The sequence below is a fragment of the Aedes aegypti genome, chromosome 1 (assembly GCF_002204515.2).
Source record: "Aedes aegypti strain LVP_AGWG chromosome 1, AaegL5.0 Primary Assembly, whole genome shotgun sequence".
Lineage (NCBI taxonomy): Eukaryota > Metazoa > Arthropoda > Insecta > Diptera > Culicidae > Aedes > Aedes aegypti.
This window is the reverse complement of record NC_035107.1, coordinates 197,821,342-197,837,107: the sequence shown is the minus strand read 5'-3', so window position 1 is coordinate 197,837,107 and position 15,766 is coordinate 197,821,342. Positions and strand designations below refer to the sequence as shown.

The window sequence follows — 15,766 nt, the reverse complement described above, 5'->3', positions numbered from 1 at the left end:
TTTTGCCTGCTCGACCACAGTGTCCGAGTTCATCAAGTTCCCGAAGATCTTCGAGTATGCCGATTACGACGACTGCCGACGAGATCACCTGGATGGGTACGCTTATTGTGTGGTGCACGCGAGGATCGTGCCCGACGAGTCGTCCGAGCTGTGGCGGAACATTAGCGTGAGTAGTCAGTCGGTTGGGAATCGGGATGGGAGACTCATCGGGAATAATGAAATAATTGAATCTAAGGGGTTGCCAAAATCTCAAGGTATGTTTTTTGTGATTGGAAACTCCGGGAACCATTATTAGATTGAATGAGTGGTGGGATTTGCGAGGCAATCACATGTAATTTTTTTACACACAGGGAGCCACTTCTATCATCCGCTAAAATCATTCTTTTGAAAGTAAACGATAGAAAACTAAGTTGATTTCGTTTCCATTGATACCATAAGTGCTCATTGAACATTTATCAGAACCAACGAGTTTCACGAAGAATTCAAGAATGAGAATTTTACGACAAAAAACAACTTACAAAGAAGTACGATTTACATGCAACAAAATTTATTTTGGGATCTTCCCGTAGGTTTTTCCATCTCCAATTCTATAAGACCAGTAAACATAGAAAAAACCGTTAACCCAATCGATAATCTTTCATTGAGCAGATGAGACAGCTCCCTGTACTTGAGACAGTGATGAAGAGCATATCTCAAGCGTCTCTCAAAACCTAATAATATACACTTATCAGAGTACTCATTTTTTTTTTTCAAACCCCTAATAAAAAGTGCTCTAGACAAATTGAACTCACAATATACTGCTTCAAGAACACTCCGAGTGTAGGATGAAACGACAATATATGTATCCGTTCCTTTAGTCATTATGAGGACGACCAAATTAAAACAGATGTACGATAAAGATGAATCGTGCAAACAGATTTGAGTTGCCGACTTCTCGGTAAAAATGATCTACCGATTTTTTCGGTATTGACAATAATTGAGACCTCAGCTGATTCTCAGACACATGTTTTGAAGTTGATGTTGATGGCATAATTCAAGTGTGTACATGTATGTGTACAATGTACAGTGGGGCTTAAACAGTTATAACGGTAACCATACAGTTTTTTAATCTCGATTATAGTGATTTTTAACGAGCCCAATCGTGGGGTCTCGCCAGATTTTACAGAAGTTCCAAGTTTTATAAAATAATCCTTATTACCGCTAGTTACTTAAAACATTTCCTTGTTCTTTTGCATCGATCGCTTGGTAGTCGGAATCTAAAAGACTATTGTCAGGCCAAAAACTGTTCACACTGATTGGTGTCTGGGATGTTCTGCTGCTAAAGTGGCTTATATCAGATTACAAAGTCCCGCATCTTTCAAGAAACGAATTACAGCCGCTAACCGTGGTGCATGATTTTTCAAAAAATCTCAGATACTGCCAGAAAGACGATGGGTAGTTCTTTGGTGGTTGTATATAGGGCATATGCACAAATTGTGCTTCTCACATTACATAGAGTACAGAAAATGCGGAAGTCAGCCCCTCCCATGTTGTGGGTGAGTCCGGTTTGTAGTCGCGAAATGATGCGTTTCTCCCGAAGTGAGGTGAGATCCTTCCATAGCAGGCAAGAAGGAAGATTTTATACCGACCGAACGTTTTAGAGGCATAGGCAACAGATTTATAATACACTGTTGCAGATACTCTATGACGAAAAAAAAGCGACCGGCATTATCGCAAGCGGAGTCTGCAGGAGAGTGATTCCAAGCAACAGCACCAAAATTTGGTAAATTTTTTAATTCATTTTTTTCTATTGAGCTGAAACTTTGCACAGTTTTCCAGTTCCATCTAAATCGTCATTTTCCGATATCAAATCTTCAAGTTGAGTCACGACTAACTTTTCAAAAGGGTGTATGTGAAAATGGTTCAAAAATATTCAAAAAGCTGCACAGCAAAAACGGTTCGTTCGATTGTTAGACAACTAAAGAAACAAAGTTAGACAACTAAATAAAGATTCCAAAAAAAAATACACACAGTAAAAAATTTTTTTTTGCATTAAAAAACATAATTTTAGACACAAAAACTCAAATATCTCAAAACCCTATCGGAATACCAACGTAATTTTTTGAGGGAAAACGGTCCATTATATTAGCTATCTACCATAAAAATTTGGTGATGGTAAACCAATAAACAAAAAAGTTATGACATTTCAAACATGTCACAATTTTCACATTTAGTAGAAAAAAAAATTTTTTTTCGGTGTAAATTATTACGGGAACCGCAGTTTGTTGCTGATTTTATTGTTAAGGGCCTTGCGTGAATTAAACAAGTCGTTTTCATGTATTCATTAGTATTATGTATATTATATGTATAAATATTATATGTATATGTATATATGTATAAATTAAAATGAATTAACAGATTACACGAAAATATTTTTTTTTTTACCAGGATATTTTTTTAGAGTATGATCGATGAGTTTCTAAATGTTATATATAAACTTTAAAAGTTTTGGATTTGGGTATGCGTTATGAGATCATGAAAACATTTTATTAATACTTATTTATTTATTTATTGTTATTCAATTTTTTTACAATATCGAACACTTTTGCATCATTATCAGTTCAGTTCGAGTATAGTTTAGCTTTAATTTTATTTTCTGACAATGGAATGAAACAGTGAAATTTTTGGGTTCCTTGGATCGTTTTCGCGTTATTATATTGCTCGCTGAGCTCTGATGCCGGTAATTCATACTCTTCAGTAGTAGTAAAACAAAATGATAATTTTGTTAAATCTTCTTCTTTTCTGCGATTCGCCCAATCAAATAGTTCTTTTGCAGTTTTAATTGGATGCTCACGTTCTTTGGCTAAACTTGCTCTTGTGGCCATGCGCTTTATGGTTCCTCCAATAGCATCACAAGGACCTTTGCCATGTGACGTAGCAAAGAAATGCCATTCTGCATCAATTCCGTACTTTGATTTAAATTGACATAGGCTCGAAAAATTCTTACGGTTTTTGTACTGCGATGCTGCTCCATCAGACATGAAATATATCTTTCTGATTTCTTTATCCTTATCAACGCGTAAAAAGTTAATCATTTTGGCAATGAACAAATTTACAGATACTGAGTCGTGTCTTAAATCTTCGGAAATTACAATAAAACTAAAATGTTGAATTTGCGTACTTCCATTGAAATAAATAACGAATGGATGAATTGTAGCTTGTTGTACGTTCCAGTGATGGGACTGCACTTCATCTTGCAATACAAAGCTATAGTTTTCAGAAAAATCACAAATGACTAAAAATTCACCATCTTGTAATGTATTTTTCGTATTTTTTAAAAAGCGGGATTGCTCTGTTTTAATAAAGTCGTGAGGAATTGAACTTTCTAATTTCAAGCAAAAAAATGACACAAACTCATCTACAGGTTTTACAATAGTTTCTAGGTCACACCTATCCGTGGTCACCCATTGCTCAAATGATAACTGATCAATATAATTTTCTTCAAACTCAGCCAATAAAGTATTTTCCAATGATGAAGAATCTGGACAATCCGAACAAGATCGTAGATAGCAATTTGATGTTGTATTTTCACACAAAAAACTACCAGTTAACATTTTAATATCCTTTGATAAATTGATTCTTTTCAAACTATGTAAGATTAGGTTAATATTTTCGTGTGTTGAGCACACACAAACATTATGTGTTCCTGAATTGGATAGAAGCTTGCATTGCCTTGGACGAAGGCTTGCAAATGAGGAAAAACCTACCTTAATATTTTCGTTAATTTCCTTGAAGCGTGTATACGCTTCTTTCAAAGTAGTCATAATTAATCGTTTTTGGATTGCTTGACGCTTTCCATCTTTTTTTACAGATACATAATCTTTTTGGCCAGGCATAGCTCTACTTACTTCATCGTCTTCAAAATATTGAATTATTTTTTCTTTTGTCTCATCTGTTAATGAAGTACTCGACCTAGCATTTTTGGTTGCAAGACAGTTACTTTTGAATCGTTTTGCCTCTTTTGCTGTATTTCTATTGGTTTTGAACTCATCAATGGCGTCTTGAATAGACCACGAGCTTGGCAGCATCGACAAAATCAATAATTTTTCTTTCCTTGTCGTGGCTAGATTCGAGAACCTTTCCTTCATATTCATAATTACCTCATCGTAGTCTGTATTTTCCACATCCTCAGGTCCTAATTTGAAGAGGTTTCTTCGTACAGCTTCGTTGATTTCACGGTATTTTTTCTCGGGATAATTGACGTAACCCATCTTCGTCCATTTAATCGGAGTCACTTTTATTCCAGCTATCCCTTCGTTGAAGCGTTCGATGTTGACCTTCTGGATGCACTCATCTTCTGATTGATTTGTTGAAACAGATGTCGCTGATGGTACCGTGGCAAGACTATCTGCACTTGGTACTTCTGGTAACTCCTCAGTTGTTGTCGGTGCATCTAGTAATTCCTCAGTTGTTGTTGTTTTCGAACTTCCTGCAACCTGATCCACCGATGATGTACAGATTGCCCGTTTGTCAACGTTTAAACGGCAGGACGTACAAATGCGAAAATTTGTATTCAATGTAGACATTGGAGCATAACCAGCCGCTTTCAGTTTATCTATGGTGCTTTCGGTGAGATTTCGTAGCTCTTTCGAACACTTTTTTTCTGCAAACGGCCTGCAACAGTTGAGAAAGCGACTACTCATGTTGCTCGTTAGATTTTAATAAACAAAATCACTTTTAAGTTTTTACTGACTAGTTTGGTGTCGTTTGCTTGACTGAAGAAAAATTTTACAATTAAATCTTTTATAACCATAGTGGTAGTATATTTTTAGCTTTTTCGTGAGTATGTTCATGGTATGTACCTATCATGTTTTTGATGTTGTTGAAGTTACTCGCTTTCTCCCAAATATGATTAACAAAGTCTTCTGATTGATTTGTTGAAACAGATGTCGCTGATGGTACCGTGGCAAGACTATCTGCACTTGGTACTTCTGGTAACTCCTCAGTTGTTGTCGGTGCATCTAGTAATTCCTCAGTTGTTGTTGTTTTCGAACTTCCTGCAACCTGATCCACCGATGATGTACAGATTGCCCGTTTGTCAACGTTTAACAAAGTCTATTCTCTACCAAGGCGGGTCTATACCCAGGTGTAATCAGATTTTAACTTTGTGGAGAAAACCAGCGCCGAGAAAACCGACCTGCTTTACGTATACTAGATCACCTGGGTATAGACCCGCCTTGTTCTCTACGAGGTAAACTTTTTGCAGGTAAACTAGTCGTATACCTGTATAGAAAACTTTTTTTGTAGCTTTTGTCTTCAATATTAGATTTCTTATAGGTTTCTTTTATCAAAAGGTTTCAACACTATTGAGAGAATTTTTCTTCAGTTACGTACAATAAAAAATATGACACTATCAAGACTTTAGATCACAACACTGGATCGCGTCTAACTTTCTAATAGATGCTATAATAGTTATGAATAATTGAATAAAATATCATGAAAACAACTTGTTAACCTCATGTGGTACCCTTAACAAAAAATTCAGCAACAAACTGCGGTCCTAAAAAAAAATAACAATGAAAAAAAAAAAATTCACTATGTGTCAAATTTGTGAAATATTTGAAATGTCATCACTTTTTTGTTTATTGGCTTACCATCACCAAATTTTTATGGTAGATAGCTAATATAATGGACCGTTTTCCCTCAAAAAATTACGTTGGTATTCCGATAGGGTTTTGAGATATTTGAGTTTTTGTGACAAAAATGATGTTTTTTAATGCAAAAAACAATTTTTTTTACTGTGTGTATTTTTTTTTGAATCTTTATTTAGTTGTCTAACTTTGTTTCTTTAGTTGTCTAACAATCGAACGAACCGTTTAGCTGTGCAGCTTTTGGAATATTTTTGAACCATTTTCACATACACCCTTTTGAAAAGTTAGTCGTGACTCAACTTGAAGATTTGATATCGGAAAATGACGATTTAGATGGAACTGAAAAACTGTGCAAAGTTTCAGATATTTTTGAAATAATCGATCAGAATCGACTTGCATGCCTCCGTGGAATCCCTCAGGAGTAGATGGCAGGAGTCCTGATACTATTCTGATGTAACTGATATAAATTGGGGCTAACGTGTCTACTAGTAGTTTGGTGGCGATGCAGGTTAGCTCTATACCGTAAAGTAAGCGGCTATCTACGATGATGATGGCTTTAGCAACTTTAAAGTGGATTGCACGGTTATTGGAGCGATGAAGGCGTGACATAGTGCGAACAAGATTCCGTCTAGAGCGACAGCTGGCCTTCACAACGTCGAAATGTTGTTAGATTGAAAGAATGCGATCGATTCTAACGCCGAGTATTTCACCGTTTTTTTTTTTTTGGAATAGGGCGATATTCAAAACTGAAAAGGCAATAGATGGCTCTTTTTCAGTGGTAGTAAAAACGAAATCCTGAAGCAAAGAAAGCACCATGGAAGCTGAACACTAGACTGGCCCAGCTCAGTATGGGAGTAAAACAAAGTTGTATAATTCCACGGGGCACCCCCCCAGGATTATTCCTTAGGATTACAGGAAGGCATCCTGAAAATTTCAGCTCATTTGGTCGTTCCATGAACTGGCGCAATTTAATTGAAATTAATATGGGATTTTTAGCTCAAACATATGGGAAACAGCACATCATCTCCTGTTTGGGTCAAGAAAATTGTTGATCGCGTTCAATTGAACCCAGAATGTCAAAAACACTACTTGATACCATAGTGAACAATGTTGTAGAAGGTTGTATCGTGATTAAAATTGAGAAAGTTGGTGTTTTATCTATCTGAATTAGAATTGCTATACTGCTTAGTATTTCTTCTACATATCTGGGTGGTGGCCACTAAACGCATCATAGCCACCTATGACGCTGGGCGAGCTGCTACACAAGGCGCATACATATATGTGATGGTACGGAAGTGCTGATCTATGCTTAACTTTCAACAACTGAAAGGTTAATGAAAATGAGCCTTAATCCAGATACAACCTTCTGCAACTATGTTCATTAGGGTATCAACTAGTGAATTTGTCATTCTGAGCTCAATTGAACGCGATTCATTGGTATACAGAGCGAAACAGTGACATAGGGTCGGTTTTCAATATATTTGAAACGAATATTCCATACTAACTTCGAATTGAATGCGCCAGCTGGGAGAGCAACCAAATGAGTTGAAATTTTGAGAGAGTTTTTTTCTTACCCTAAGGCATATATCTAAGGGGTGCTCCGTTGAGTTTTACAACTTTTTTGTTTAAGGGCCAGTCTACTGAACACATTACGCTTGATCCCTAATCACTACTTCTTCGATGGAATACAAACATCAGTGTCGCTGCTCGGCGGCCAGTGAGAGAAACTGAATGTTCGAAAGGTTGTTGTCTGTACTTTTTGCCGCTGGCGCCAACTGTTAGCGGTTATGAACGAAATAAACAGTCGTTACCCTACTGGATTATCTTTGGTTCGAATTCGATGTCGGTTTTTGCATACATGACAACATACGCTTTTGTTAGCAGATAGGCTAAATTGAATGGATTTGGTCCATTTTACGACGGCGCTGACCGCAGCTTGGGCTCTAATCCTGGTACGTCCAAGGGTTGGGCCTGTTACATCAACAGTATTGCTGTTTGCATTTGAGATGCAAATCAAAACTAAGCTTCCTCTAAATGCGGTAATACAAAACAACCAAAGGACACCTAGCAACAACTACATAAAGCACCGCCGCCCTAGCAAGAAAAATATATCTTTGGTGTTCCCGCATTTGATATTTGTATTTCAAACGCACACAGCAATGTGTCATCTTCATAAACAAAAATATAGATCCTTTTGGGAGTACCGAAAATACTGTGTTCATTGCTATTAAGAAGAGTGTCACGGAGATGAGGAATCCTCAAAGGTACTCCGGTCTCTTCAGGATAGTGTCGTGAGGTTGAGTCACCAACTAAAACACGGAATGATCAGCTTACGCTTAGTCCACCGTCGGGAACTAGCTGAGTAGATCGCGCTGTTGCATCGGTAAATGATCGTCGGGGCGCCTGTGAACCGGAAGCTTCCCATCACCGGAATTGCAGGTCCGGCTTCAGCATCTGCACGGATAGCATCGGTTCGAGAGATCTTCCGTCGCTGGGGAAATCTTCGTCGGAGTAGGATAGATCCACCGCCGGGGACAACTCTGAGTAGTACGTAGCGTATCACCGGCTTGAGTAGTTGGAGTGCCAGTGAACCGGAAGCCATCCTCCAACCGGATTCGCTATACCGACCTCGGCATCCAACTGGTCTACGAGGAGAGCTCGAACAGCAGCAGCGAAGAACGAGTCGTCGTAGAGCAACGAAATGCACATAAGCCTCCAGTAGAAGTTCAACAGGGCTCTGACGCGAGGACAGTAAGCGTCGTCGCACAAAAAGCTGTTCAAAGCACGGCGAGATCATCAACCCCCAATTGGGCAAATCGAGTAGTCGCAGACACATCGTAGAAATATCGTAGTGGGCAGCTAGAGGCTGAGACTGACGAAGTGAATGCGCACAGAAGTGCATGAGCACAGCCCTCCCCTGATGAAGTTGCGTGATGTAGTTCCGGGAGAAAACGAGGCACAGGAGCAGTAGGGAAAGTTTTTTAGTGGTTATGCACGCCTAACATGAGTCCCACACCGTGCCACGCATAACACCTTCTATCGCAATATTGAACAACAGGCACGAAAGTCCATTACCTTGTCGTAGTCCCCGGCGGGATCCGAACGAACTGAAATCTCGCGGAACATTACTAAAGGACCTATGTACAAATGAGAGATTCTCTCCTCTCTCGTTCTCTTTCGATTATAACAGTGGAATACTAAAGATTTTGGGAAGTTTTTCACTATGGATCGAAAGTCAATTTCCTTGACTAGCGTTTCATACAAAAAGCGCAACAGTAGAGGTTCATGTGACTCAGTTATTAATGAAAGAGAAAGTAAACAAAGAGAGCCTCTCAATGTTAGATAGGTCCTTTAGTAATGTTCCGCGAGAAATGTTCGCTTGAAACCTTCACACAATTTTGCACACCGTCCATCGTCGCTCTTATCAGTCTCGTGAGCTTCCCGTCCATGATTCCACTCATCAGGTAGCTGTTCTGTTTCCCAGATTATGCCTATCAGCCGGTGCAGACGAATGGCCAGCCTCTCCAGGCCCATCTTTTTGTTTGGTTCTTCTGATACATGCTCTTGAAAATTCTATCCTTATTCCTGCACATTTCACAACACGAAGCCATTGCGGAATGCGTTGAGTTTCTGATAGAAGTTACGTTTTTCTTGAGTTGCTTAGAATAGACCGACTGGCACCTGAAACATCTATGCAGGAAGAGAAGTGTCCGTTAAAAAGGGATCTTATCCTTCTTTCAACACAATTATATGAATTTCCTCAAAGAGATCAAGTAGTGCTACTCCTTTGGTATCGAATCGATTACCACCTTATGCAGGATGATATGAGTTTGTATCGCCAACAAACATGGTGAGACCAGGAATGGATTCAATAGCTTTGGCCATACGTTTGTGGAAGTCTTGAATGACTCCACATGGGAGAAAAATAGAGATGGGCGAAAAGAATCGGAACCATTCAAAAGAACCGGATCACTCAAAAGAACGAGTGATCCGTGGCTCTTTTTTCGCAAGAGTCGGTTCATTTGATCCATACTCCTGATCCATCAGACAAAAAAAATGACGCAGATAAAGGACAAACCGATGCTTTTCCCCTATTCTACTTCGTTCGATTCTCGGCTTTATTATTACGCTTGACACGTGCCTTGCTTTATGCGCCACGGCACACATGCAAACACAGTTTGCTGCTTCTCCGCACTCTCATCATATATAGCCAAACAACTTACTTGCTCCGCTCACTTGCATACAGGCATATGAAGCATAGAGAGAAAAAGTGCTCACTTGAATGGCAAAGCACATTTTGCTTCTATCTCTCTTCTTAAGCATGTCGCGCAACAGGGAGTGAATCACTCTGTTTTCTGTTCGCTCTTTCTTTGCGAGCCGCTGAGCCACTGAACCGTTCAAAAGATCCGGTTCACTTATATGAGTGATTCGGGTCGGATCCGTTCACAGAGATGAACCGTTTTGCCCATTTCTAGAGAAAAACTTTAATGATGCTTTCTTTGGAGTCGACCTCCAACAATGGGGAGGTCCGAATCGATTTCTTCGACTTCGAATGGTAGAGAGTTGAGAATGCCAATACCAACTTAGTGAAGGAAGTTGACATTTTTTTATGGTCTAACTGTATTTTCCGCCGAGAGATTCATCAAACTGAGCGACGTTAACCTTGTTGATTTCTTGTAGAGCCAGACACCAAGAAGGAAATTCGCGAATAAGCATTTCTAAACCAGCTAGATTGTTGTAGAACCCATTTGGAGAATGATATTCATTGGCTTTGGGAGCGTCAGAGTCCGGTGTGAACGATTGTGGGTTGGTGATGAAGCTAAGAAGGCATTATCGTCGGAATGACTAAAGTTAAAACTGGACGAAGCAGCGAAGAGGAGGCAAATTTGATCAGAAGCACAAGGGCTAACAAACTAGGGCATTAAACTTTTCCATGCTCACTAGCGCTGACTGGTGGCGAAATATTGAATGTTTTGGCTCAAATAATGTTGGCCCTTGGGCTACTGAACAAGTTTGTCGAAGACGCCATCTGTCTAAGTGGTCAGACTACTGAGCTATCCGCAAAACAAAAGTTCCATGCTCACTAGCGCTGACTAGTGGCAAAATTGTGAATCTCTTGGCTCAACTAATATTAACCCTTGTGCTACTGAACAACTTTGTCGAAAACGCCATCTTTCTACGTGGTCAGGCTACTGAGCTATCCGCAAAATATCCGCCACCTGTTTGCGTAATTCCGCATCAGAATGACGCACCTTTGAGCTACTAAACAACTCTTCCGAAGATATCAACATCAGGATCTAGAGATATGTAATATTACAAAGTTTGCATTTTTGTCCCTCAAGGTTCATATAGTACAAGTCAGAAAAACCGGCCCTACTAGCCAAGTTCTCAACTAAAGGATGATCTTCAACTCCTAAAGGTAGATCGTACTGAGTGCTGAAACGGTGGTAGGTCATTTGGCATAAAGTCGTTTGGCATAAAGCCGTTTGGCATAAAGTCGTTTGGCATAATGGTCATTTGGCATAAAGTCGTTTGGCATATCGGTCATTTTGCATAATGGTCGTTTGGCATAATAGTCGTTTGGCATAATGAGTCTGAAACCAAGAATTTCTTAAGACATTCGTATTTACGTTTCTATTGAATCTTTCTGGTGATAACAGGCTTGTTGATTCAAAATGTCACTTTATTTAACAAACATATGCTCTTGAATAAACTAAAGCATATTAGGAAAGTTATTGCCAATAGTTTTTTACCATTTATCCAGAAATTAAACTTCTTTTAACTAATAATTCTTCTTTTGAGTTCCGCTTTTGGAATATTTTTTTGCAATGAAGATTTTGATATATTTAGCACAAATTTACCCTTCTTTCAAACATTCTATTTCTTTTTTCTAAATATTATGGTTACATCATTATTGGTATAAAAACTGTTGATTTAAAATTTAAATACATTTCACCTTCTTTTATATATAGGCTGTACATCGGATCTATATTTTTTAAATATTTTTTTGTTCTCAACTGGTAAAGGGTGGCAATTGATAACATTGAGCTGCTCAAGTTATCAGCGAAAAGAGAAATCGAATACTGCAGTTACTTCGATGGGTTGTGCAACTTTTCCCCCAATATCAGTTCCACGGCTGACGACCCCGAACGCAAGTTCCCCAAATGCCAGTTCCCCGAATATCCCGCTTCCCAAAATAGCCCACTTTCCTGAAAAGTTTTCGGCACTCATAATTGTCGTAACTTTATACATTTCAGGCTGGTGAGCGAACTGGTCATCTGATATGCACCCTTCTTTATAAACTGGTCATCTGATATGCACCCTTCTTTATATAATATGCGGTTTTCTTTCGAGTTTTACCGTCCTCAGCATTTTTGGGAACATGTGTCTATACAGAATGACAGAATACCTCCTTCTTTTGATTGCTTATCGTTCTTTCTCGTTCACCATCCAGCCGCTGAAGACCATTATAGCACCTAATTAAACTGCACCACTTTTCGGAGAAACGGGTCATTCGAGGAAATGGAATTCGAGGAAAAGGGTCATTCGGGGAACTGGCATTCGAGGAATCGATATTCGTTGAAAAGTAGCACAATCACTTAAATGATTCTGAACGTAAGTTTTTATGGCTTTTCGTTTTATTATACCGCAATAATTTTTGGCGTAAAATCTTCTATTGGTTTAATCATAAATTTTGCCTTCTTTTAAAAATAGGCTGTTCTTTATATTTACACTGTTTTCATTTTTTTTAAACCATTTTTATATTTAGCTATTTTATAAGTTCCTGCAAGACGTGCTGTTAGAATGATAGTTACTTTAGAATCCGCCACTATTCAACATATTTTTGTTTGCAAACACATGATCTCTTTTCGAGATATGCTGGAAAAAAAAATATTGTTTCAATCACCATCAATAGATCTTTGGATAAAAGCTTTTAATATTTTGCAAATAAATTTTCCCTTTTTTCACCAAGATATTTTGCACCACACACGAGCCCGCCGCTTTCGTTTAAACATCTCGAGCTTCAGGAGCGCCACATCCAAGGACGGTGAAGCATGGAGGAAGAAATGTGATGGTCTGGGGGTGTTTTTTATGGGGTGGAGTTTGAAGCCTCGTGAAAATCGACGGAATAATGACGGCAGATTCCTACACCACATCTTGCGGGAAAATCTGGAGGTTTCACTGATCCAGACGGGCCTTGAAGAGAAATTCATATTTCAGCAGAACAACGACCCAAAGCATACTGCCAAGAAGACCAAGTCTTTCTTCCGGTCTTGTGGGATTAAACCGCTAGAATGGCCTCCACAAAGCCCAGACCTCAACCCCATCGAAAATTTGCGGACGTTTCTCGATGCCAGGGTTGACAAAACTGGTGTTACCCACAAAAATACTGGTGTTACCAACAATAAATTACTTTGAAACCTTGGAGCCCGCCTGGGAAGAACTAGATCCACAACACCTTCAAAACCTGGTGAAAAGCATGCCGAAGCGCCTTCAGCAAGTCCTCAAGGCCAAAAGAGGGCACATTAACTATTTAATTGCTTTTTATTTTTTTTCTTAAATAAGGCCTGTAGCCTTGAAGTTACGCTTTCGCTTTATAAGCGGAAGGTCATGGGTTGGATTCCCAACCCCTTCACAAAAAAACCCGTCCAGCCAAAATTTTTCTATGAGCTCGGTGGTGTTGATCTCGGTAAAAGCTTCGAAAATGCCGATATTCATTCTAAGTCAACCATTATGCCAAACGGCCATTATGCCAAACGACCATTATGCCAAACGGCTATTATGCCAAACGACCATTATGCCAAACGACTTTATGCCAAACGGCTTTATGCCAAACGACCTTATGCCAAACGACTTTATGCCAAACGGGGTACAATCGCTGAAACATCACCGAAGACAGTAGTGTGCTATCTCTCAACGCATACGAGACAACATCCCCAAATTGATGAAATACCATAGGTCCTGGGTCTCCTATAACGCTATATTGTGTCTTATAGGAATGCGCGTTATAGGAACGTGTTTAATAGGAAAACCGACTGCATTCAGCTAATAACTGTGGAAGTGATCACAGAGCACTAAGTTGAGAAGCAGACTCTACCCCAGCAGGGAAGACTACATGCCACAAAAAATAATAAAAGAGATTTGTGAAAGATGCTGAGCAGTACAGTTCAGTAAATCATGAGCGCCTGCTTCAGGGATATCTGAAAAGAATTTGTAATAATTCCTTGAAATTCAACTCCAGTGATTCCATAAAAAATACCTCCAGAGATTTTTTTCTTGGATTCGTAAAGCAAATCCTCTCGGTATTATTTTAGAGAAAAATCAAGAAAAAAAAACATTTTCACTTAAGGTGATTATAAAACGAAGCCAAACTTTGAATTTTCAAGTGCACAGGACTGGAGAATCTGACAACAGTTCGCGTTGAAAATCAATCAAATTGCTTGCTTGCTGGTGGTGACCAATGGAATAAATTTTCAACGCGGAGCGCTGTTCGGTTCTCTCGTCTTGTGCTCTTGAAAATTTAAGGTGTGGCTTCGTTCTATAATCACCTTAAGAACTTTCAGCAGCAGTTATAAACACGACCCATCGCCATTTTTTCCCAGGGATACTTTAAGAACTAAGAAACGATTCCTCCAGAGATTTTCCCAGAACTTCAAATAAATTTAAAAAAATAAATATATCTGTCTTGATTCTATAGATATTTTCCAACATTGTTTCCAGGAATTCTTTCTAAGATTCTCTTAGGTATTATGGGTATAACTCCTTACATTACTGCAAAAATTCTTTTCAAGATTCTTTCAAGAGTTCGTATTGAATATCTTCCAGGGGATTTTCAAGAAACTAAAATCTTTCTAGAGGATTTCTGCAGCGAATTCTCCTACAATTCCTCCTTAAATTCTTTACCTAAAAATAAAACTTACGAAAATTGTATAATATCGATTCATACACAAAAATCATTAGGGTTTCTTTAAGCAAATGTAAGATTTTAATGCAAATTTTGTACAAGAACCTAACTTTTGCTGTATATGTAATGATAGTATACAAAATTTGTCAGATTTTCATACAGAATTGCATCCAAACCCTGCAGCCTCTGATTGGGTATTCCAGAAATTGTAAAACATTGGCCTTAGCATTACAGAAAAATAAAGCTAAGCAAAAGCGTAGCGGAGGGGTTCTGCTTTAGCGTTACGTGATAAATGTACGCTACTCAACATTGAATATGCTTGTCATTTGAAGCTAGAAATTTGAAATCATGTATCGGAGGTCTGAGTTGCGCATAAATCATATAAATCATATTTTAACATTGTGTGTGTTTTTTTTTAAGGTGGAGCAGGGAAAAACCCCTTGGGGTGAACTTTTTTAAAGCTGCTTCCTCCAACAACAAATCGTGTATTCCAAAAATTTCTATTTTTTCTGAAAAGTTGAGACCTTAAGCTTTCATTCCATAAAAAAATATTGGAAATCGGTTGAGCTGTTCAAAAGTTATGATTTTTTTTAAACATTACAAATCTAATGCGCTGAGATCTACAGTGTGTGCCGATGAAAAATGACTGATTTTTTATTTTCAAAAAAATATATCTCAAAAACTAAAAACCATACATCGCTGAAAATTTGACAGTTTACGTGAAATTTTCTGAACTTTTAAGAAAAAATGAGAGCAGCAATAGCCTCTTTGGTCCCGAGGCCTTCAAAACACGAAAAAACGGAAACTATTGAGTTTTTTCATGTAAAAAACACAATTTTTGTGAAATTTTATATTTTTCCCGAAAAGTCAAAATCTTTAGCCTTCATTTCGTCCAAAAAGATTGAAAATCGGTCAAATGGTTCAAAAGTTATATTTTTTAAAAATAAAAATTTTGCAAAATCGATATTTCTGGTCACCCTATTTCGGAAATGGTCACCCTAATCAAAAAATCCAAAAATACGTGTATCCTCATTTCGGATAAGGAACAAAATAGCAAATTTGCACGGAATTCGGAGACCCACTAGATCGGTTTTTCATGGAATGGCTGTGTATATATAATCATATATCATATATCATATAGGGTAAGTGTTCTCTTAGTTGTGGGTGTTCCTATAGTTGCGGTAGTGCCCTTTTCACTGATTTTATTGCATTAGCCACAGAACCGACACTG

General features: G+C 38.4%; 2 protein-coding genes across 11 annotated transcripts in view; one reads left to right on the top strand and one right to left on the bottom strand.

Moving 5' to 3' along the window:
• The window catches only part of LOC5569269 (complexin), an 865,751-nt gene that overhangs the window by 772,269 nt on the left and 77,716 nt on the right, over positions 1 to 15,766 (bottom strand). The gene's annotated exons all lie outside the window — the stretch shown is intronic.
• LOC5569272 (nose resistant to fluoxetine protein 6) overlaps positions 1 to 15,766 on the top strand; it is a 29,833-nt gene that overhangs the window by 11,291 nt on the left and 2,776 nt on the right. For both annotated transcript variants that reach the window (XM_021856745.1, XM_001658368.2), the window contains exon 3: positions 21 to 166. In XM_021856745.1, coding sequence (XP_021712437.1) covers positions 21 to 166 — 146 coding nt within the window. The remainder of the gene's footprint in view (positions 1 to 20; positions 167 to 15,766) is intronic.